Raw genomic sequence first — 23,412 nt, forward strand, 5'->3', positions numbered from 1 at the left:
TCGTTGCAGGGGCTCCAGCAGGAGAAAAGAGACTGCGAAGAATCGGAGCTGGGCAGTTTTGGCTGGTGTTAGCAATATGCCAGCTGGAAACAAGCAGCCGAGCTTCAGAAAGGCGTGCGGCTTCTGCCTTGCGTTAAGAAATTTTGAATCTCTGCCTCCTCTAAATCAGCCCTGGAAATCAACCCCTTCCAACTGGGGGTCAGCTTCTGCCTGGCTGCTTGGCCCTTCTTAATCCCCTTAAATCACAGCTCCTTGCTCTCCATCTGTAAATTTGGGGAGCAAAACCCAGCTCTGTGGGTGAGCACTTAGGTATCCCTTTAAAGACACCTTGTATTTGGGATGGGGGTTGGGTCCCTCCATCCCATGCCAGAGGGAGGGTGCCCACCCCAGCTCTTCCCACATCCCATTTGCACCAGTATGAACTGGCACTGAAAAAACAACCCCAAACCATGAGGAGTGAGGGGAGGGGGCAAGGGATGAGCTGCCCTCAGCCCTTCCCTCCACCCTGGTGAGGATGCCACGGCTCTTTCCCCATCCCCTCCGCCGTGTTCAGTGCCTTGTTCCGCTCCAAGCTCAGAGGGTATTTCAGCCATTTCAGTGCTTCTAATCTCTTTGGGAACATTGCTGAGAAACACAATTTCAAGCCTCCCAAGATGTGACATGACTTGTAATTCGAGGCAGAGGTGAGAGCCTACCACCCAAGGGACAGAAAATAAACAGCCTCCGCACACTTCTGCTCCCAGCCCTCCTCCTCGCTCTTGGTGACGCTCACGTTTCCAACTGAGCACGAAAACCCGGGCTGGGGTTCCTGGGCAGACCCCACGTCCTTGCACCCAGCACACGGTGGGAGAGCAAAGCAGGGGCTGGGAAAGCAGCTGGGTGGGGAGAGATGCGGGGCAGGGGGTCTGCAGGCTGGAGATGCTGGCAGCGAGGAGGGCGAGCTGGGCCACGGCGGCCAGCCCCAGCCCGGGCGGCTGCACGGAGAAGCCGGGGAAGCCATTTCGAAGCAGCTTCTGCAAAGCAAGGGGCTGCGTGGTGCATCCAGGAGTGCCATCTGCTGGCACCCGGCCCTGCTCCCCACCCCACCAAGGTCCCCCCAAAACCAGTCGGCGTGCAGGTCCCCCAGAACAGGACCCCTCTGCAGGCACCCCGCCAGCCTCAGACCCCCACCGCACCCCAAAAACCAGCCTGCCCAGCTGCAGGCAGGCTCCGATGCCCCCCCCTTGCCACTCCAGCTCCCGCAGCTCCACTTCAGCTAACCTTGCCACAAAAAGCAGTTGCCGTTTCAGGACTCTCTCAGCCACGCTCTCCAGCTAAGCAGCTTGCAGGAGCGCTGCACCCCAAATTCAGCTGTCTCCCCCCAGCCCCCGGGGCTGCCCACACCAGCCCCGGGCGATGATGCTCGCGCACGCCACCTCATTTGCCAGCGCTCAGGTACGCGAGGCTGAAACAAGAGGAGAAATAATGCTGGCAATTAGCCTTGACATTTCCGGGGCCAAAACGAGGGGGAGGCGGAGGAGTGGGAAACAAATCACAGACACTAAATCTCAGCACCAGGCAAATCCAATTAAGCATCCCAAATTTCATTCTTTTTTAAAAAAAATCCATCATTGATCGTACTAGAGAACATGATGCTTTTGCAGATCTGCGGACGGGTGCCAGCCATCCCAGCGCCAGAGCATTTGCTGTGTCCCCTTGAGCCCCCCGCGAGGGTCACCCAGGTCAGGAGAGGCAAGGAGGGGACACGGAGCCCACGGGGCAGCGAGAAGGAAGGAGCCGGCTGTGTCGGCACACGTGCCTTTGTTTCGCAAACAGAGGAGGAGATAATAACCACACTGCGATCCTGCAAACTTTCATTACCACGTCGGCATCGCCAGCGATGCTCTGGTCACAGCTCGGATGTCAGCTGCGAGGTTCCTCCGCATTCGTTAGCAGAGCTCCCCAGCTTTTTGGCTGGGGGATGATTTCATTATCATTTCCTATATGTTAGCTTTAAATCCCCAATAATCCCACACGACCGGAGCCCATTCCAAGTGAGCAGCAAAATCCAATTTAGGATCCTATTCTCTCCGGCTCTATAACTAGAGCCTACTTCGTGCGGGCACAAAAATCCAATTCAGCTTCTTTGCCTCTCAAGAGCTGCCCCCATGAGACTTGCCCACATGAAAAAAAAAAAAAAAAACCACAAAAGCCAGATTCGGAGGTGAGCCGAGCCGAGCCGAGCCGGCTGGCACTCGGGGAAGCCGGCTGCGGGGCTGCAGGCAGCGCTGCTCCCGCATCCCTGCCCCGCTCCCGGAGCTCTGGCAGGGTGTTTTCAGCAGGTCCTCTCACACCACGACCCAGCTCCACTCGCCACGCATCCCTGTACCCGACTCCCTCACAGCCCAGGCAAGGATGCGCCAACATGACACATGTCAGCACTTAGGAGCTTTCTAATAGCCGGAGCCGCTAACGACGTGTAACCAGCTTGCACAGCGCTCGGGCCAGCGGCTGGGACAGCTCCCAGAGGAGCCGCTGTCATCGGGAGCCAGGACAGCCCTTGGCTCGGGGGGATCCTGACACCACGACACCCCAGTCCACGCTGTCCTGGGCAGCCTCTCACCAGGGCTCTGCTCTGATTTCACGGAGCTACGTACAGATCAATATCCAGCTCTTTTTCCAGCCGTTACCTCCCTTTCACGCCGGTTCGCTGTCGCGTTGGGTAGCGCGGGTCCGGCATGTCGTGAACGAGGGCGAGGAGGGTCGGGGAGCCTTGCACACCCTCAAAGCCCTCGGGGGAGCCAGCAGCCCCCTGACCTCCCCCAGGATTGTATGTGACTTTCAAATCCTACTTCAGTGGCTGCAAAACACTCTGCGTGCAAGGTCTAGAAATAAGTAGCCCTGGCTGGCTCTGAGCAGACCTTGCCTGCCCCTGCCAGTCCTTCGTGGTACCCCCAAACCCTGCCCCGCATCTCGGGGTACAGCCGCAGCATCCCCCTGCCCTGAGGCTGTGTGAAAACCATCGTCCAAAGGATCCCAGTTTCCAGCCATCCCATACCAGCAACCATGTCCCTAGATACTTTCCAGGTAACACTTCCCCCCACGCAACGCAAGGCAGTTCAGTCCTCCCAGCACTTCTCTCCGATTCTTATTTAATTTCCATTAATCCCTATTAACCACGCAGCATTCAGAAGTCACTCCAGCACAGACTATTTAAAGAAGATTCCCCCAATTCAGTGACTTTGCGTGATTGCCAGCGGATGCTGCTGCAGAGCTCCCGCTCCCTCTGCCCCAGGGCTGGAGCCACACTGGAAAATCAGGGGCAGGGAGTCCGTAACAGCACCCGCACAACCAGAGCTCTTGAGCTTTAGACACGTTTAAATTCCCAGTCCCCCGAATCCCCCTCTTGGGCTTCTGGACTGGCTTTCAGCCACGTTCTTGCTAGAGCTGGTATGAAAGGGTTTTGTCGTCCTCCTGGGGCTGCGATGCAAGGACACAGAGGTGGCCAGGAAGGGCTGGGAGGAGAGGGTGGGAGTCAAGCCCATCACACCAGAAAGCACCGAGTGGGTTCGGTCATTGGGTTGGGTCATTGGGGCTTGCTTCATTTTTTGTCATTAGGTGTTGTACTGCAAACTCACATTTCCCAGGCAAAAAGTCTTTTGAACCAACTCTCCCCCATTTTGTCTGCTTACAAATCATTAAAATGGGACATTCCTGACCATTTCTGAATGCCTGCTTTCAAACTGGGGAGGTTTATCAGGTCTGACCTTCCCCACAAGCACTTTCCATTTGACAAAGGAGCGGTTTCCAACAACAACAACAAAAAAACCCCTCCAAGGCTACTCCTAAAATCCATCCTCATCCTCACAGCTGAGTCCCAGCCCGCTCTCCTCCTTTCAACACCACTGCCAGCCAGCTCATCCTTTCCTCCTCCTGCCTAACTCCTCTGTGGTTAACCCCCCCGGGGCTGGGCTGGATGGGGACCATCCATGTCCAGCAGAAGACCTGATTTCTTGGTCCTCTCTCTGCACACATCCCGGCAGCCTTGGCTTACGCAGGAAAGTCTTCTGGGATGCGCCTGGCTCTTGTAGCAAGCTAGAAAATACAAATAGTGATTATCTGTGCAAAAATTAAGTTTGATGCATCTCCCTAACAGCATGTGGAATGAGCAAAATCAGCAAGGATGGGGAATTTTCATCTGTTTAAAGAAACAGCATGGGAAGGGGATGCATGGTTGTGTGCGTCCCAGCAGGGCTGTGGGAAGCAGGCACAGCTCCAGATCTGGGGGGTAGGAGAGGATGGGGACCATGCGTGGGGAGGTGGACCCATGGGTGCAAGATCAGCTGGAGAGATGGAGGGGTTCGGGGACATTGGCTGGAGAAGGCTGAGGAGGTGATGGAGGGGCTGAAGTCAGCCCATGCCTCAGGGACAGGGGCTCTTGTTCTCTAATCCAAAACGCTTCTCCCCCCCCATTTCCTTCTCCAACCAGTCAATCTTTCCTGGCTTTGCTCTTTTTTAAAAAAATATTGTCCCTTTTCTATCATCTCTATTTCCCCCTCTCCATCCCGCTCCGCCCCCAATCAGACCCAAGCAGCCCAGGCGTACGCCCGAGTGCGCTCGGCGAGGGGTTTCACCAAGCAGCAGCAGCAACACCTCGAGTGGAAACGCACAACAGAGGCCCTTTTTTTGGGAAACGGCTCTATTTGTGCCGTGTCAGCAGCTGACAGTTTTCCCAGGGCTCGGCAGCGCTGCCGGTGGGTGGCAGGATCCCAGCGGGACATGAGCCTGACCCCGAGCTGCCGAGCTGCCACTATCCCTGACATTTTTTATATTGTTCTTATTATCCCCAGCTCTGTAACGCACCCACCGCCCGCCGCCTGCTGAACTGCTTCTCCAGCGCATTACGCCCTTCCCGTCAGGGGTCTGGCTTTATTATGGCTGTATTCCTCACGGCTGCTTGTTTTTTTCCCCTCTGCCCAGTGGGGAGCTAAGAGGGAAGGGGGGCACAAGAGGCACCTTCCGAAAATTGCTGCCATCACTGCAGCATCTACCCACAGCCAGGGAGCAGCTCTTCCACCTCTCATGAGCATCACCTGCACCGACACCGCTGGTTTCAGCAAGGCTCCATGCACACTTGCTGGGTGCTCCAGTCCCACCAGCTCCTGTGTCTCCCCATGCACAGCATATCTTTGGTTTCACCAGTATTTGAAGTTTGAAGAGGCTCCAGATGTCTCAGGAGTATTTTTCATGGGTAAATAGACCCTTTTACGTCCGTGCCACTGGCTCAGCTCCAGCCCTGGGTCAATAGAGACAGAAAGTCATTGCCGACTGATGAATGCTTGCCAGGGAACAAGGCATTGGTCTCAGTCTAGTTAAGAGGAGACAGATGTCCACACCACAGCCGTTCCTGTCGCAACCATTGCTAACCAGCAGCCCCACCAAGGGGAGAAGATTTCCTTGCCATGAAGAAAAATCCAAGTGCCACAGGTGCGAGTACTTCTGGGAGCATCTTCTCCACCACCTTGTGCCTTCAACAGGACAAAGCCAGCAGCTGGTTTCCTTCAAGTCAGTGCTGGGGGTCCCACAACATGACCAGGATCCTCCACATCACCAGGTTCTGCTGGGAATCAACCCTGGCTGGGGCAGGGGGTGTTCAGAGAAGCCTTGCCTGTTTTGGGGAGAAACATATCGCCCTGGCTCTTTCCACTGATGCTATATTCATGGAAAAATGTCAAACCCCACCAAAACGTGGCCTTGGAACAAGATCAGAAATATTCAGACTTCAAGGTTTGCAGTGATGTTTCCAGCTCTCACATTTAGATGTTTAAGAAGCCTGACCATGAGCATGTGCTGGGCTTCACAGTTGATAGTCATCCTTCATTTCTGCTGTCTAGAAACTGGTGTGCATCTTTGTAGACCAATACAGCTCATGGAAACTCCAACATGACACCCTCCAGAAGGAAAAGTCAGTGGTCTGAGCAGAAACCAGCCAGTGACCATCTCCCTCTTGTACTAGTTGAGTGCGGCCACCAAAGAGCCCACCAGATGCTACTGAAGAGGCAGTTGCTGCCCCAGAAGTCCCAGTTTGACCCTGGATGTACGGGGCCTCCTTACTGCAGGACTTGGGTCCCTCTAGCACCGGTCCACATGCCCCACGTGTCCTCTGTGAGCGCTGCACTGGGGAGAAGGAGGTGGTGACGGAGAGAAGCCAGGAGGGAAGCCAGCAGGTGATGGGCAAGGTGGGGATGGTGGCACAGAGGGGAAAAGGGTGGAAACACAAGCTCCACAATCCGTGGAGCCCAGGGAGGAGTCGGCCCCGCTCTGCCACACAGCCCAGGGGACAGATCCTGCCAGAAATAAGGCCCTCGTTACTATGGTGATTAACATTGCCTCGCAAATGCGATCGTGTGCTACAAGATGGCTGTGACACCGGTGGGCGAGCAGACAGACAAGAGACAATATCAATGGTCCCAACCGCCCCGAGCCACCCCGATGGGGACGGTGCAGAGGAGACCTCCGGCAGCATCCCTCCTCCAGTGACACGGCTCGGAGGCTCCAGCTGATGGGCAGGTTTAATTGAATGTTTCTCCCTTTACATTTCCCTTTCCAGCAAATAAAACCAGAGTAAGATAAAAATATATGATGCTTAAAGGGGACGCTGCCAAGGAATTTTTATCGGGTTTAATTTGCGTTTTACTCTTCGTTTGTTTGCAGCACTGTCTCTCCACAGCTGCAACATTTTCCCCCCCCCCTTTTGCAAGTTTTGTCGTGTTTCCAGCTGGCAGCTCTTGATCCAGGCCCCTTATCCCATCACTGTCCCCTGGGCAAAGCACCAAGGCCGGCTCAGCTGCTCCTGTGCACACAGAGCAAGGTGCAGGTAACCCTGCAAATTGCAGCAGGGTGAGATGTGGTTTTGTCCCACCCTTGTGATTATTATGGCAAGGCTGAAGGCTTAGTTTATACACCGGCTTCTGGAATTAACAGCTGGAAGGGGAATATTAGCTTTTGGTTAAAAGCTGGGGATTTGTAGCCCCAGTGCTTGAGAGATCCCAGCTACTCTGCCCCATACGTTTTGACAGAATTTATTGCTCTCAGCCCCATCAGGACCCAAAGCTGGAAATCCCAGACACTGGTTTCCTGCTGGGTTTCCTTCTCAGGACAAAACTAATGCCAAGCTAGAAATAGTCTAGAAGTCTCTGCAACCTTTACCTACACCACCAGCACAAGCCCAATTTCCCTCCTTCCTGCCCAGCCTCTGCTAATTTCCCCAGCCACCCTGATAAATGACTGTGCCTGCAAAGTGACACCTTTCTAACCTGCTCCAAAAGAGATGGGTCCCGCCGCAGGGAGAGAAATCCCCTGGTGAAGCCTGACCGGGAGGGAAACCACAGCACCGGGAGCTGGGGTGATGGGAGGGGGGGGTCATTGCATCTTCCTCTGCTTATTTATTCTCACCCAGCCCATTAAAGCTTTGGAGGGTGTGTGTGGAGGAAGGAAAAGAAAAGGGGGTGTGAGGAATTGGGTCCCTGGTCAGGTGTCATCTCCACCGCGAGCCTGGCTGGACCCTCTCTAGAGCGGGCTGTATCTGCCAGCGCTGTTCCCAATCCCCTCCCCGTTTCCCAGCGGGGTTTTGCTGCAGGGCACCAGCCAGGCAGCACCGGAGGGGCTCCAGGCCCTACATTCACCCTAGCTTGGAGGGAAGACCCCTTCCAAATCAGCACGGGTGTCAGAGCAGCAGCGGGGGGGGTCAGCCCCCAGGGTCCCCACCTCTGCTTAACCCCAAGAGGGCCAACGGCACAGCCTGGCAGCAGAGCCCTGCCCGTCCCCGGCCCGTCCCAAAGCCCCCTGCAGCAAGGGCAGGACTCCTTCCCAGGCTGGCGAGGGGTGCCCGGCTCGGGACGAGCACCCTCGGCCCGGAGCACCCCTCCCTCCCTCCCCCGGCCGGGGCCGGCCAGCGCGGTGCGCTGGTGCCATCTCCTGGGCTGGAGCCGCTGGCAGCGGCTCCTCGGGCCCTGCCCGCACCCCTGCCCGGGGCGAGCGAGGACCGGGGCGGCACGAACCTGTGCTCGGTGTCGTACCCAGCCGAGCCGGGCTGCTCCAGCCTTCCTCCCGCACCGGCACTGCTGGCATCTTCCTCACCCTCCCACCCTGCCCTGAAGTTCGCCCTGCTCCCAGCGCCAGCCAGGCAGAGCCCTGCCAGCCCGAACTACGCCAGGCCAGAGCCTGCTGTGGTCCTGGGCTGGTTTTAGAGGGCTTTAGGTCTAGCTGGTGCGTGGTGAGAAAGAGCATTTCTTCAAGCAGGCACTATCACCAGCCTGCAGCTCCGAGTCCAAGCCCAGCTCTGTCACAGCCCAGTTAGACCCTGAGACCTTGCTGGACACCCGAAGTCAGCCTGAGCAGCCAGCACAGCTCACCACGGCTCCCGAGATGCTCCAAGGGCTTGCTGCAGCCCTCCCCGTGCCCTCAGAGGGTTCCCCGCTCACACAAGCAAGGAACTCACTCCTTGAAAATACATCGGTCAATATTTATCTAGTGTTAAAAGCCGGTTCCTCTATCTGACAAGCCCTGGAGAAGCCAGTGAGCCTGCTGGCTCCAAATCACAGCTCAGTTCCTCTTCCAAAACACCCTAAATCCAGGCTAAAAATAAATGGGCTTTATTGATTTCCTTTTTTAAACTAACGCTGGTGAGTGATGTGTTCAGTGCTCAAGGAAGAGCAAAGCATATTAGTCACAGGGAAGTACAGTCACAGTGCTCTGAACCCCCCAGGGGTGCAAATAAAGCCCATCTCACACCAAGCCCCTTGCACAAGGCCTGGGGACAGCAGCAGGAGAGCTGTGGGTCTGGCCCACAGGGGTTATTCCACGGTCAGCACGGCTGCAAGGCCCCAGGGCAGAGGCAGCCGCCCCGCAGGTTGCTTTTTGGGGACCCCGTGCAGAGGCTGCATGTGACGTGCCCAGGTGGGAACACCCCAAAGTAGCACCAAGTCAACAGAGAGGAGATGTTTGCTCACCGTGCTGCGGACACATCCTGATCCCTGTCCTGGTCGTCAGAGGGGAAGCCACCGTGGGAGAGGGGAGCTCCTGTGCTGGGAAAGCCGCCAGCCAGGTAAGGGATGCAGCCCCCCCGCCCAGGGGCACGGGGCTGAGGGCAGGGGCAGGGCCAGCACCAGCCCAGCGCCACAGCACATCCCTGGTGAAGAGGAGCAAGGGCTGAAGGCACCTGAGCTTAAATGCAGCCCGGGGGAGGGGGGGCGGAGGCTGTGGGTGAGAGCCCAGATGGGGCTCGTCAGGGCAATTAGCGCTCAGGGCCTCAAAACTCTGTGAAGAGCTGTTTGTCTCCTTAAATTAACAGCATCACAAGTCTCTGCCAGACAAAGACTGTTTTGTTGGTGGTTGCAAACAGACGAGAGAAAGTCTCGGGAGGATGCGGGGCTGCGCTTCTCCTGCCTACTGCAGCAGGCAGCAGCCCCAATCCCTGCAGCATCCTCTTCCTCGAGCCCGTTCCCTCACCCTGAGACAGGGCACGCCGGACGTACCGAACAAACCCAGTGACGTCCCTCTCTACTCCCCTGGGTGAGCCCAACCACAGAGATATTGCACATCTGCCCAGCTGTTTTGAACCACAGCCACAAGGTTCACGTCGCTTTCTCCCTGAGCAAGTGGAGGGAAAACCCCCCCGAGGTGACCGCGCTCTGCCCGGCACGTACGTGTCGAGGCAGGAGCAGGCTCCAGTCTGGCTGAAACAGCACCCAGCTGATGTCCCGCTCCCGGGGGAACGGGCAGATGGCCAAGGCTGGGGACCCCCCACCTCAGGCCAGATCTGTCCGGCACCTCCAGCCGGGGCATTGCCTTGGCCAGGTCGGATCCAAAGGCTTTGCTTTGTTTTCTATTAAAATCCCTCCAGCGCTTGGGAAGGCAGATGCTGAGAAGCTAAATCCCAGCAGCATTCATGAATGCGCTCCCTCCTGCCAGCACCGGATGGGATATTCCTTCCAGACGCTCACGGCGCGCTCCAAGCACGCTTGCTGCTCTCCTCCTTCGGACGGACTCGCTTCCCCAGCTGCAGCCCCTCACAGCCATCGGGAACCCTCAGCCTTGCTCCACGGGCGGCCAACCCCCTCCTCCGCCGGCGGTGGGTGGCGGGGTGGGGCCCAGGGCCGGTGCGAAGCCCAGCCAAGGCACGGGACATTGCATCGGGGGGAAAAGCCAAGCACAGAAGCTGAGCTCTGCTTATCGAAGGGTGCACGGGGCGTCCCTTCCCCGCAGGTGAAGGCCAGCATCCCACTGCTCTCAGTCGCTTGAGTCTCAAACAGAGCAAGCAGTGGGGTTGGAAGGGCTCTCCGGAGGTTTATCTTGGCCTGGGTTATTCAGGAGACAGTGGAAGGCAGCCCATGAAATAGATGCCACGGACAGCTTTGCCCGCGCTAAGCAAGCAGGGCGCATTGCTACCCAGGGAAAGGGCTCCCGGCTTGGCCAGCCCACACTGGGTCCGGATGCAGCGGACAAAGTGGGGCTCCCACGAGAGATGGGGTGGCCGAGAGGTGCCCGGCAGCCCTCCGCACCTCCCTCTGCACCGGCTACCCTGGAAACACGTCCTAAATAAAAGCTGGGCTTGGATAAATAAATGTGTCTGGAGGCGAGCCGGCCAGCAGCGAGAGGAGGCGGGGGAGCAGCCCTGCGCCTGGGCGGAGGGACGGAGACCGCGGCCGCCTCAAACACCAGCCGCTGGGCTGCAGGGGAAGGGAAGAATTTAACTTTTCTTATTTTTCCCCCAGCCCTCCTCAAAGCACCCCCCGGCAGGCTCCCCGAGCCCGCAGCCCCCTGCCCGCCCCGGCAGCCGGGTTTCCCCGCAGTGGGCACTCACCAAAGGTGCAAGGGCAGCTCCCCGCTGGCTGCAAATGGAGGTGGGGGCACCCAGGCGTCAGCTCCCTGTGCCGGCAGTGGGCAAGCCCCGGCTGGAGCTGCCTTTTGTGGGGGGAAGCATGCTGGTCCCTCCCCAGCGCCGGAGCGGGTTTCGGTGCAGAGCCAAGCTGCCAGCCCTGCCGAGCGCCCGGAGAGTGAAGGCACCGCTCCACGCTGGCTCTGCCCCTCCGCCGCTCGGCCAGATGTTGGCTCGGAAAGGGAAAAACAGATCCCCAGCCGCCGCCAGGCCCTGGCTGAGGGATGCAAATGTGCTGGCCAGATGCGGGGCACGGGGCTGCGCTCGGGGGCTCCAGCGAGGGGGTGGCCGAAGCAGCCTGCGGCAGGAGCGCCCGGGCCGCCGCGGGGACTTGGTGGGGACAGTTCTCTGGATAACACATGAGGTTTCAACCAGAGGTTGTCATTTCCTTATTGGAGGGGAAAAAATAATAATAATAAAAAAAGCAGTGAAGGTTTTACGCTGAACTCGCTGCGGCCGGGTTTGTCTCTGATATTTTCCCACCAGCCTCCTCCCATTCAGTGCCGGGTGACGCTGAAGCCAGCGTGGCCAGCAAGCGGCAACCCCTGCTGCCGAGGCGGGTGTCCTGCTGCTGGAGCAGGGAAAAGCCCACCTGCAGAGGCAGGAGCGGGCCAGCCAGCATCCCCGAGGTGGAGGGTGCTCAGGGTGCTTGGAGCCATCTTCTCCTTGCTCAAGCCGTACCTGCTGCCCTTGCCCGAGGCCGATGTTCCCCTGGCAAATGGTGGCTCGTCCCTGGTGCCGCAGGGAGCAAAGCAAGCCTGGGGATGGGGAGCCAGCAGCAAACCCAGGGGTGCTTGCTGGTGGGTTGGAGGTGGTCCTGGTGGGTTGGAGGTGGTCCTGATGGGTTGGAGGTGGTCCTGGTGCATCCTTCCAGAGAGGGGAGTGGGGCCTCCTGTGCCAAGTGGACAGGAGAGGAGCGGACGCCTTCAGCCTGCCTGTTGCCCATGAACAATGACGGAGACAGTCGAGACCAAACACCCACCCGAGGGGCCAAGCCCTGCACGCCTCTACCCCTCCATCAGCCCTTAACAAGGCAAAGAGAGGGGGACCGCTGCGACGGACAGAAAGCGAAGGGACGCAGAGGTCCTCGGTGGACCTCGAGATAAAGAGCAGGGAAGGGAATACTTGGCAAAATTGAATCTGAACAAATCAGCAAGTCTGGATAATATGTAACCCCCAGACTAAATAGAATTAGCTAATGAACTTACCGAGCCCCTGACAATTACTCATAAAAAGTTACTGAGAAAACGGCACATCCCAGGTTTATTTAATGTCTTTATTAATGATCTGAAAGCAAGAGTAAACAACAAATTAATTATGTTTGCAGATGACTGTAAGCTGGAAGGTGTTGCAAACGCTGCCGAAGACAGCAAAGTCACACCAAGGGCCCTAAAGAGGTTAGAAATAAACCAGCAGGAAAGAAGTGGCACGTAATCCATCAGTGAAACACGGCGCGGGGGAAAAAGGACCTGAAATATAGGCATCCAAGAAAAGGAGGGGGGTGCTGCGCAAGATCCAAGCAGGAGGCCGGGAGCCGGTTTGGAGGGGGACGGAGAGATGGGAGACGAGCTACCCCGTGAGCAAGGAGAGCCCCAAAACCCGCTGGGGCTCTGCAGGGCGCTGGGTGGGGTGCTGCGTCTCCGAAAGATTGTGACCTTGTCCTTAACACGTGTGGCACTGGCTTTGCGCCGGGGGGAGAAGCTGGAAAGCTCTTTTCCCAGTGCCAGCCAGCACGGTTGGACCATTATGAACCCCAAGGGCTGAGGATCAGCCCGATTGCCTTGAGTCCTGCTGGGAGAGGTGCGAGCTTCGGATGGCTGCTTCGGCAGGCGGCGGGGAAGGCGGCACGGTGGCAGGCAGGCCGGCTCGCCGGGGGATACGCCAGGGGTGGGTAACACGGCTTTGGGACTGAGCCGCCCAACTGGGTCTGCACAGAGACCAGGACACCCCAAAAATGCCCAGTGCCGGGGAGAACCATGGATGCCCCGCTTCGGCCGGAGCAGGCGGTGCCTCCGGAGCCACCCGTCGCACCCCACATCGGGCTCCTTCCCCCCTCGGCGGCGGCGGCCGCTCCTCCCTCGCCTCGCCCCGGCGGGAACAAGGGTGCTTTGAGCAGCGGCGGGCGGGCGGGCGGGGGCCTCTAGCCCTTTAAGAGAGAAAATTGACTTTGTAATCCGAGTGAATTCCTCCTTTCTGACAGGCGGGAGAAGTTACGGGTCCCTCCCTCGCTCCGCTTTATTAAATATAGTAGTAGCAGCAGCCCTCGCCTGCAAGCAGGCGCTGGTGGAGCCCGAGCCGCTGCTCCAGCCCCGGGGACACCATGGGTGCCCGAGGTGGCATTGCCACGCTGCTGCTGCTGCTGCTGCTGGCCTGCCAGCCGCTGCCCCTCCGCGCGGGACCCCCGGCCGGAGGTAAGCCCCGTCCCGCCAGCCCACCCGAGGCGTGGAGCGGTGAGAAACCCGGGGGGACAAGGCTCGGTTTTGGGTGCGCGGGGTGGGCTGGGGGGAATGGGGACCCAGCGGGGAGCAGTGCAGGCACCCATGGGTGCAGGCTGTCCCTCCCCAAGGTATGGGGGGCCTGTTGCCAAGCCGGCAGGAGCAAGGAGAGGCAGCTGCCTGTTTTCGGGCCAGGTTGCCCTGCGGGGAAAGCCGAGGGAGCGGGGCTGCTCGCCCAGCGTGGCTCTCAGGGTGCTGTGTACCCCGGCTGGCTCTGATGCTTCCCCCAGAGGCACCCACAAACACGGTGCTGGGTGGGATGGGGCTCGCTCCCCGCGTGCACGCAGGAGCCGCAGGGCTTTGGTCTGCGCCGTGGGCAGCCCGCGGGAGAAGGGCACCTTCCCGCTCTGCCAAAGCCCTGCGCCGTGGGGACGGAGCTCGGGCGCGTCCCGCAGCCCCGGCAGGGAGAGCCAGCCCTCCCTGCCCATGTTTGGCCTTGCCACAGTAGCTGCCTGCGAGAGCAGCCCCTCTCATCCCAGGAGCGGGGGCTTGGACGGTGCCCGTGGGAAGGAGGGAGCTGGGCAGCCTTTGCCGGGGTGTGTGTCACCTCCCGGCTCTGCTCCGTCCGTCTGTCCTGTGCGCCCGGCGTGGCGGGGCGCATGGGGCGAGGGGCTTGCCTCTGCTGCCAGCACAGCCCCAGAGGGGTGCGGGATCAGCCCTCGGGTGATGGGGCACAGGGTCTGTCCGGGGCTGAGGGTCTCCCCCAGGAGAAGGAGCCACGGTGCCGCAGGACAGGCTGGCCCCAGGCAGCGGGGAGGGCAGGGGACGCTGGCGGCTGCCAGGGACAGAGCCGGGCAGAGGGGTTATTGCAGGGCACGGGCTGGGCGCGGAGCAGAGCGGGTAATTTATATCCAGTTTTTCCCCAAGAAGTGGCCAGGTTTGACCACACGGCTCTTGGCATGGCGGTGTTCCCTGCCTCAGCATCCCAACGGCCATCCCGCAGCCCCGCTCCCACCCTGCGCCTCCTCCCTGTGCCTTCTGCCTCCTGCTCCCTCCCCCGCTACGGGACGCATGTACCTGCGATGGTCCGAGCCTCGGCAGGATCTGCGGGGTCTGGACATGGGTCTCATCCTGCTCAGGACAGATCTGCGCCTTAGCCCGACCCTCCAAGCTGCGCTCGGGGTCTAACCGACCATTTGCACAGGGTCAGTGGCACCCACAGCTTCAGAAGTGGAGGGGATTTAAAAAGAATTTTTTTTTCCTAACTCACCCCCAAAATAATATAACATCTCACCGAGCAGTTTCTCTTCCCCAACCCTCCCCCGGGTGCCGGGGCTCCGACCAGCGGTGGGGCAGGAGCTTGCTTTGTCCAAGCAGTTTGCAAAGGGATTACTGACCACCTCTGGTCTTTTGCTCCCCAACCACCCTCTGCATCCTGTGTTGGTGCGAGGAGGAGGAGGAGGATCCCAGGGCCCAGCCCTGTGGCCCTCAGCACCTGTAAGATCCCTGAAGGTCCCTTGTTGTCCCCATTCCCTCCCCGGCGAGCAGGTGGCCTCCAGGGACACGCTCCTCTCCTTCCCTCCCTCCTTGTTCCTTCTTTTTTTTCCATGCACCAAAATATGACGATGCCTGGCAAGCCGAGTGGAAAAAAATCCCTTTTGTTAATGAACAGAGTGGTCTTCTTCCTTCCAGCCCTGACCTTTCCATCCCAGCCAGGGATTTCACCACGCGGAGCTGCTCCCGCTCGGGTGTCCAGGATGGCTCCCGGGGCTGCCCTGGCACTCCCGAGCTCTTGCATGGTGAATGGGCTGGAGCAACCCCAAAAACCAGCACGTGGCTTTCACTGGCACCTGCCAACCCCCCCACATTCCCCCCAGGTAACACCACCCGCGGCCGGGGCACAGCTCCAGGGATCAATGGGCATCCGCCTGGCACGGACCCTCAGGGCTGGGAAAGGAAAGGGGCTTTACACCCATTTTCTGATGCTGGGGATTATTTCTGTGCCCGGCCGAGGCAGACGTGCCAGCCGCGACCCCGGGTCTGGGCACCGGCCTCCCACCAGCCCCAGCCCCGCGGGAGCATCCCTGCTGAGACCACCAGCGCGGGTGCCAGGCGTTCCCACGGGCTGCCTGCCCTGGGACATCCCTCATCCCCGTCAGGGAGAGCCACGGCAGCCACCGGCAGCGTGCGGGCGCGGGGCTGGGGCAGGCTCCGATTTAGGGGCGCAGCCTGTGGTTTGTGTTGCCTGCAAGCCCAGGTTCAGGGGCCCGGGCATCCTGCCCAGCCCCAAATGGAAGGGGTCACGGTGCACATCAGCAAATAGAAGATTATGTCAAAAAGAAAAAACTCTTGTAAAAGTTGTCCTCTTGACATCTGAGCGTGAAGCTTTAGTAAATTGTTTTTAGTCAGTCCGGCTCTCCTCCGGTTCCCAGGGAGGTCACCCGCAGGCTGAGCCCCCCCTTCCCCAAAAACCTTCTCGCCGGGGGTTTGTAAAGAGGAGGGGTGCGGGGGGAAGAAGGAATTGGATGCGTAGGGTCCCTGTCAGCAGTGTTCACCTCGAGCTTCCAGCAAAAGGCAACCCCCAAACCTCGGGTGGACCCCCAGCAGCAGCGACAGGGGTCCCCCCAAAGCTCGGGTGGACCCCCAGCAGCGGCGACGGGGGTCCCGGGTAGGCGAGAGTGACCCTGGCTTGTCCACGGCCGCCCCGTGCGGAGTACAGGGGCAGGGAGCGGTGTCTGCCCCAGGGTGCCCGGCCAGGACCCCTCCTGCCTTCTCCGGGGTTACCGCTCCAGGGAGCCGCCTCGGCTAGTCCTCTCCTCCACTTTTGGAAATCCGACCGATTTATTCAAACTTTCTTTTTTGTGAATGCGCCACATGTTTTGAGGTCATAGCTCCAAGCAGCTGGAAAAGCTTCCAGCTGATGGGAAAGAACAGGAAAAAGGCTGAAAAGGGGGGAGAATGCAAACTGGTATCGTGGGAATCGGGAAGGAATATTCTCGTCTCACCCTTATATTTAGCAACAGAGGGCCGCGGGCAAATATATAATAAGCGCATTCCTCCAAGATCACAGGACAGGGTTAAGCTCACCCGGAGGAACTAACGTCAGGTTGAAGGTTGGACAGTACCAGGGCTTTGGAGGCGGTAGGCTAATGCTGTCTGTGTGCCTAAATAAAGCTCAAAGCACAGACTGTTCGCAACAGGCGTTGGCTCAGCCCAGCCTCGGCTCCCAGGGGCTGCTCCCTCGGCCCTTTCCAGGTGCCTGGAGGAGCCGGGCTCCGGCTTGTCTCCTTTTTGGGAATCCAGCCTCCCCGAGCGTTAGCATCACCCCCACAGCCTTCAGCCGGGAAAGTCCTAGAAACTCCCCGGCTCCTATTTGTACACTTCCCGGGTCTTGCCCGGGCACCCCACGCCATGTCCACGTGCCCAAGTCACCCCAGCAGGTACGCTGCACGCAGCGCAGCCTGGTTTGCAACCAGCCCCTTCACCACCCCGTACCTCCAAACCTCTTGGAGACGCGGAGCGAGGAGGCTGCCCGTCGGAGACCCCTCAGTCCCAAACCAGCCCTTCCCCGAGCCGTCTCCATCGTGCCCAGTGCTTGGTTGCCCGTTGCCATGCTGCACGTGGATGGGATGCCCCGTCGAGTTTTTCTAGAGTAAATATAACAGAAAAACTGAGGTCAAGAGAAATGTGTTATGATCTTTCTCCCTGAGCTGCTGTGGTGGGAGTGGACATGCCTGCACGATGCTCATCTTACTCATGAAGTTTGCAAACGGATCCGAGGCTTTTTGTTAACGTGCCACAGCCAGAGAACCCACTTTGCCCCGTTGCAAAGCCAAGAGCTGCTTTGCAAAGCAGAGCCCAGGGTCAGGGCAGCTCTGCATTCTGCAAAGCCGGGCTTAAAACCAGAGGAGCGGGAGTGCTGCAGCTCTCCCCAAGCCTGGGATGGGGAGGATGCAGGTTTGCCGCCCGGTTTGTCGCTCGTCAGCCATCGCTCATCCTCAGGACAGACCAAATAGGGCCTCCAAGCATCCTCCTGCCAACCGGCAGCGAGGTGGGGTGAAAGATATTTATGCCCCATGCCCTGGATCCAAGAGGGTGATAAATTCCCATTTTCCATCCTTCCGCCCGGGTGTGTCGCCCGCGCCAGTCGTGCAGCTCCGCTGGGAGCTGCCCTGCGCCCAACGGCTGCTCTTGGCTGCCTGACAGCCGGACAGACAGACAGTAGCAGACAGAAAGCATCCCGGGGAAGGGAGGGTGCTGCTAAAAATTGACAGGAGTGGAGAAAGTCACGGGGCAAACAGCACGGTTTGGAGGTGGCCGGTCCCAACACGTGCCCCCAAGCCAAGGAGAGAGAAAAGTAACATTCATCCATCACGGTGACTCACGGGCCGTGAGTCAGCCCGGGATGGCCCCCGTGAATCCCTGCTGCTTCTTTGGCCCAAGGCTTGGCTTTCTGGAGGTTGTTTTTCCTCCCTGCTGCGGGCGGGCGGGGGGAAGGTGGGCGGGGGGGGTTGGGGTCAGAGCCCCCGGCTGCTGGCGGTGCCATCCCCAGGCGTGTTATGGATGCTCCCCCTCTGTTATCAGGCCGTAAGCCCCCCCGGTGCTCCCCAGTGCGCAGGCAGAAAGCGAGGGGGGGGTCAGGAGGAATTTCCCGTTCCCTTTCCCAGCCTCCAGCTGGGCTTCAGATGGGCTTCAAGGTTTTCGTGCATCCCCTCCCACAGAAATTTCTGGGCCCACCGGGGTCATTTCCTCTGGGAGCCGGGGAGGAGAGAGGGAAGTTTTGGCCCGAGGTAGTTGTGGCTGAGAAAAGCCTCCTGTGCCGCCCCGCAGCCCTGGGAGGGGATGTGCGCGCCCGCTTCCACACCCCCACAGCCCCACGCGGCCAGCTCCACGTCCCCCCCGCGCTCGAAATAGAGCAGGCTTTTATTTTCTCTATAAACATCACCCTGCCGCTTGTTTCTCATAGATGGAAAAGCCGGGGGGATACCAGGGGTGAGGAGGAGGAGGCAGATGGGGAGGGGGACCTCCGAAATGATGGGAAGAGGGAGAGGAGAAGAGAAGAGAAGAGAAGAGAAGAGAAGAGATTTCAGCTCTAGAAAGGGGAAAAAAAAGAAAATACTCATTTTCTTTGCAGTTAGAACTGCAAGGCAGGCCATTTAGCATGTCAACCCCAGATGAGCAAGAAATATCCTCTCCTTCCCCTTCTATGCTGCAAACACCCCTCCCTGTCCGTGGAGACACTTTTCTCTGCCCTTCGCAGCACCCAGCATCACCGAAAGCCTGACTGGGCCGTGGTCCTTGTAGCCCCGCAGGGCACAGGGTGCTGTGGGTGCTGCGGGTGCTGCGGGTGCTGTGGGTGCTGTGGGTGCTGTGGGTGCTGTGGGTGCTGTGGGTGCTGCCCTGCCAGCACGGCTATGGCCAGGTCACCCTGAGCTGGACGTTTTAAAAGCTCCTTCCCTGCCCCTGGATGCTGAAATTAAAGCCGGCAGGTAGCTCCTGGCAGAGCTTCAGCACCTCCCTGCGTGCGCTGGGCTGTGCGCTCCTCTCGTGCCCGCCCTTCGCCGTCTCGCCTTGACTTTGGCCGATAACCCCCCATTTTGGCGTTCCAAGAGCCGTTTGACACGAGCGAGGCTGGGAAACGTCTGAGCCCGGGCGGCTGGAGACGGGCCCCTCTCCAGAGGTGGCCGTGCTGTTTGTTGACGGCAGGCGAGATCTCTCCGGTAACGTCCAGCCGTTCCAGGGCTGCCTGTGAGCATCCCTCCGCCAGGCTCTGCCGCTCCCCCCGCCGGCTCCTGGGAAGGGGCACCTTCCCTCTGCCAGGGCTGGGGACCGGCTCAGGAACGGGCACCGGCTCTGTCGGGTGGGCAGGGATGGGATTTGGGGATCTGCAGGTGGGATGTGCGCCCTGGGTGCCCCACTCCCCCGTAACCCAGCCTCCAGCCCCGGCTTCCTCCAAGGTCCCCCTGCTCCGCCAGCGCTGGGCTGGCTGCGATTGTCCCCTCCTTTGCCACCGCCTGCCCCCTGCAGCTCTGCAAGCCCTTCCCTTGCCGGGTAGGAAGCAGCCGGCACGGAGCCGGGGTAGGGAAAACTGTGGGAGCGGGGACCGGGATGTGCAGGGTGGAGCTGGAAAACCTGCCAGGCAGCGAGAGAAGGAGACGGCTTGGGAGAAAGAAAAAGAAAGAAAGAGAAGGGGAAAAAATAGAACAAAACCCGACTTGGGATGGTTTGGAAACCACGTCCTCTGGGGCTGATACAATATTTCCAGGCCAACTTCTCCTGGCAGCGGGAGCCTGAGCGAGCCTGAGTCACGCTGCAGGGGACGGCACAAAAGCCCCATTGAGCCTCCCGCTTCCCCAAATCCTCCCACTTTCTCCCCCCGCTTCGCTTCCCAGGGCAAAAACTCCAACCACCACTTCCAGCTCAGGCTTATTCCTTCAGTCCCCCCGGAGCCCTTTAGCCTCATGTCATTAAAAGCTCTCCGTCCCTGCTCCCATTGCATCAGGCTTCGGGGGTGCTCGCCCTGGGGATGCATCCCCCCAGCTCTTCCTCAGAGCACCGTCACCTCTGTAAGGGGGACGCAGCCGGCGTGGGGCCGGGGCCGTGGCAGTGCCAGCTATCAGCTCCTTGCCCTCCCCTCCGTGGCTCTGCATCTGGCCGAGCAGGGGAGCGCAGGAAATACCATCAGCTTTAGGGCTGCTTGAATCATCGTAAAACCACGCTGGATAAGCGAGGGCTGGAGCTCCAGAGCTCCAGCCAAGCCTCCTGGACCCCGCTTTATGGCCTCCGGCTAGAGCAGCTTCTTCGTGCCGCTTCGTAGGGCTGGGGGAGGCAGGCAGGGGCAGGCACACGCCTGGGGCAGGGGGTCGAGGGCTGGCAGGGGATGGGACGATAGGGCAAGCCCCCCTCCCAGGCAGCGCAGAATTAGCAGGGCGCATGTTTTCCCCTGACCCCAACGTCCGTGGGCTTGTGCAAAAAGGCTTTTTTTTTTTCTTTTTCCCTGAAGCTGTCAGGCAGGAGCCAGGGGAAGGCGAGCGGGAGAGCAGCTGGCAGGGGAACGGGGAGAGGAACTGAATGAATAAACACAGGCGGAGGTTTTCAAAGCGGTGCAGTGCAGCCAGAGGTAGGGGCGGATGGTCTGCCTCGGGAGGCAGGGGCCAGCGGGACGGAATGGGGGCAAAGCAGAGCACCCCAGCCCAGGGGCTCTCCTCCCGTGCCCGAAACAAGGGTGACAGCCCCTTCTGGCAAGCGCTTGGCTGTCGGCAGCCCCGAGGTGATCGGCCGCGGCTTTGCTGGTGGTTTCCCGGGCGCTGCTTTCCAGCAATCTCTGCTGGCCGGCACTCCTGGAAAGCGCCGGCCCCGAGGAGCCCCGCTGCGAGGGAGGGCCAGGTGGAGGGTGGGAGGCGAGAACTGGAGCTCTCGTTCCCATTGCCGGGGTTTGAAAAGCACGCGCAGCCCTGGCTCGGGGTGTGGGAGCCGCAATTGCCGGCTGGAGTCACAGAGGATAAAACCTTGTGGAATTGGGGATAAAGAGAAAAAGCCCCCCTCCGCGGGGAGCTATCACAATAGGGATGGATGCCACCCCACCCCACAAATCTCGAGGCTGAACCCCAGGAGCAGGAGAGTGGGGAGAAGCTTTTCCCAGTGCAGGGGCTGTTTGCTGGGCTGGCTCTGCCCCGTCCCAAATGCCAGAGCCTATCCTGGGGCAGCCGCGCGCTGCCTGCGGAGGAGCGTCCTGCCAGCATGAGGGGGACCCTGGGACATCCCCCAGGTCCCCGCGGGGCTCAGATGCCATCGCTGCATCCCAAGACCGGCTCACGTGTGACCCGTCTCCATTGCACTGGGATTTCCTTGCTGCGGAGACCCGGACGGGTGCACCCAGGCACCCGCTCTGGTCTCTGGGCATCCCTGAAGTCAGCAGCCCCCCAGTCCCCCCCATGGCACCTCCCAGCAAAGCCCCAGCCAAACCCGAGGGCCACTCCGCAGCGGCTGTGTTTGCCTTAGCCTGCCTCGCAAGCTGCTCATTTCCTTCCCCGGCCATAAATAAAACCACGCCGTAAAACGAAGGGAATGTGTAACATAATGAAGCCTTTCTCAGAAAGCCCATCAGACCCCTTCCTTCCCCGGCCCCTCCGCCCCGCGCAGGGACGGGGCACAGCCCAGCCCTGCCACCGCCCGGGATGCAGCCGGGGTGCGGGGGCTGCGGGTCCCGTCAGGCATCGCAGAGCCGGGCTCGGGATTAGGGAGGGTGAAGCCCGGGGCCACCCACGGCGGAGGCAGGAGGGCTGGTCCTGCCCACCCCGCTGCGCTGGGAGCGGGGACGGGAGCTCATGCACATGCTGCGGGGGGACCAGGAGGGGTTCAAGCTGCCGAGCAGCATCCCCAGGGCTGGGCAGCTTCCCCCGAGCCCCTCTGGTGTTTGCATCCCCCCGAGCCCCTCTGGTGTTTGCATCCCCCCAGCTCCTCCAGTGTTTGCACAGTGGGTGGGTGCAGCGCAGCACGGCTAGCGACGGGCGAGCTCGCTACCTTATAAAGTCATTAAAATAAAAAAAACAACCCCAAACAACTCAGAGGGCCTCGAAACAAGCTCCTGACACTGCAGAGGAGGAATGCACCAGGCTGGCCGTGGGGCGCCCCGGCAGCACCCCATGCCGGTGATGGGGGCTTAGCAGCACCGGGCACGCTGCCGACACAGGGGCCGCTTGTTGGCATCGGCCGGCGGGCAGGAAAGAGGGCAGCCGGCAGGCTGGGCAGCAGCGGTGGCCACACAAGCCCGGGGCTGTTCGGGCAACAAGGAGCCTTCACTCCTTGGAGCTGTTTTTCCACCGTCAGAAAACCGGTGTGGCTGGGGCGGGAAGCGGCTGCAAACACAGAGAGCCTTTCAGGGGACGCGTGTGTGCGCATGGGGCTCTCCTGGCACCCGCTCCGGTAATTAAAGAGCTGCTTTAATGAATTCCAGTCCCCTCCCTGCAAACACACATGGGCCCTGGCCCCCACCTGCCCCCCACCACAGCCTGAATGAAGCCTTGTTGAGCGGCCGGCCCCTCCCCGGCGCCGGGCCCCCTCTCCCCAGGCAGGGTTTGCTCCGCTCCTTCCTCCTCGGCCTCACCATCCTCCTCGGCCTCACCGTCCTCCTCGGGGCAGAGCGACGGGAGTCCCTGCAGCCCCTCGGGGACGCACGGAGGCACCTCCTCGTGCACACCCCAGCACGCACCCAGCTGTCCCGCGGGCAGGGCTGGGGATGCCCCAAGCTGGGGTAGGAGCCTGCGGGCAGGGAAGGCGTCCATCCAGCCACTCATGTGTCCCCCTGCACACCCAGGAGACGATTCCCCGCTCCGAAAAACCCTCGCGTCCCGCGTCGGTTCGCTCTGCAAACCCTCGCACCGAGCTTTGCGAGCGCTTTCCCTTGTCTGGGCCGGGAGTTGGCTCTTCCATCCTCCTACGTGCTGGGGAGGAGGTGGAAGAAGTTTGTGTGCCGAGATGTTAAAACACAGAGGAGAGCCCAAACCGGCCGTGCTGAGCCCCAGAGCACTCCGGGAGCCCCCCAGCCCGGAGCCCTCCGGGCGCACGGGGATCCCTTCCCCTCCGCGGTGCTGCCCAGCACCGCGCTCTGCTCCCCAGGCTGCCGGAGCCAGCTCGCTCGGGGGCTGGGGTGCCAAAAAAGTCCCTGAACACCAAAAAACAGCAGTTGGAGAGGCCAAACCCGCCGTGTTTTCAACTGGAGGAGCAGGGGGAGAGGGCCAAGGCGTCCCGGACCCGGCGCGTGGCCGGCGGCTGGGGCGGGTGCCGGGACGGGTGCCGGGGCAGCACCGGCTCGCACAGAGCCCTCGCTTGTTCGCCGGCCCCAGGAGGAGCCAAGCACACCCGGGGCCTCGCTCCCAGCCCCTTGCTCAGAGCTTTTGGCTCATCTCGTTGTTTTTTTCAATGCAAAAAAAAAAAAAAAAAAACCCCAAATGACACTGCAGCCTATAATCTGCTGGCTGCTGGCCGGCTGCTCGGAAACTGTGACGGAGGCCCCTCTCGCCTCGGCAACGCCTTTCCATCGGCCTGGCAAGGCAGGGG

The 23,412-nt window shown here is 60.3% G+C and overlaps 1 protein-coding gene across 1 annotated transcript in view; it reads left to right on the forward strand.

Annotated features, from left to right (window-relative positions):
* Positions 1-13,238: 13,238 nt before the first annotated feature.
* Positions 13,239-23,412, forward strand: part of CSPG4 (chondroitin sulfate proteoglycan 4) — a 28,648-nt gene continuing 18,474 nt past the window's right edge. Inside the window, exon 1 of the mRNA XM_075160466.1 lies at positions 13,239-13,329. Within this exon, the coding sequence (XP_075016567.1) occupies positions 13,239-13,329 (91 nt within the window). The remainder of the gene's footprint in view (positions 13,330-23,412) is intronic.

The sequence above is a fragment of the Calonectris borealis genome, chromosome 11 (assembly GCF_964195595.1).
Source record: "Calonectris borealis chromosome 11, bCalBor7.hap1.2, whole genome shotgun sequence".
Classification (NCBI taxonomy): Eukaryota; Metazoa; Chordata; class Aves; order Procellariiformes; family Procellariidae; genus Calonectris; species Calonectris borealis.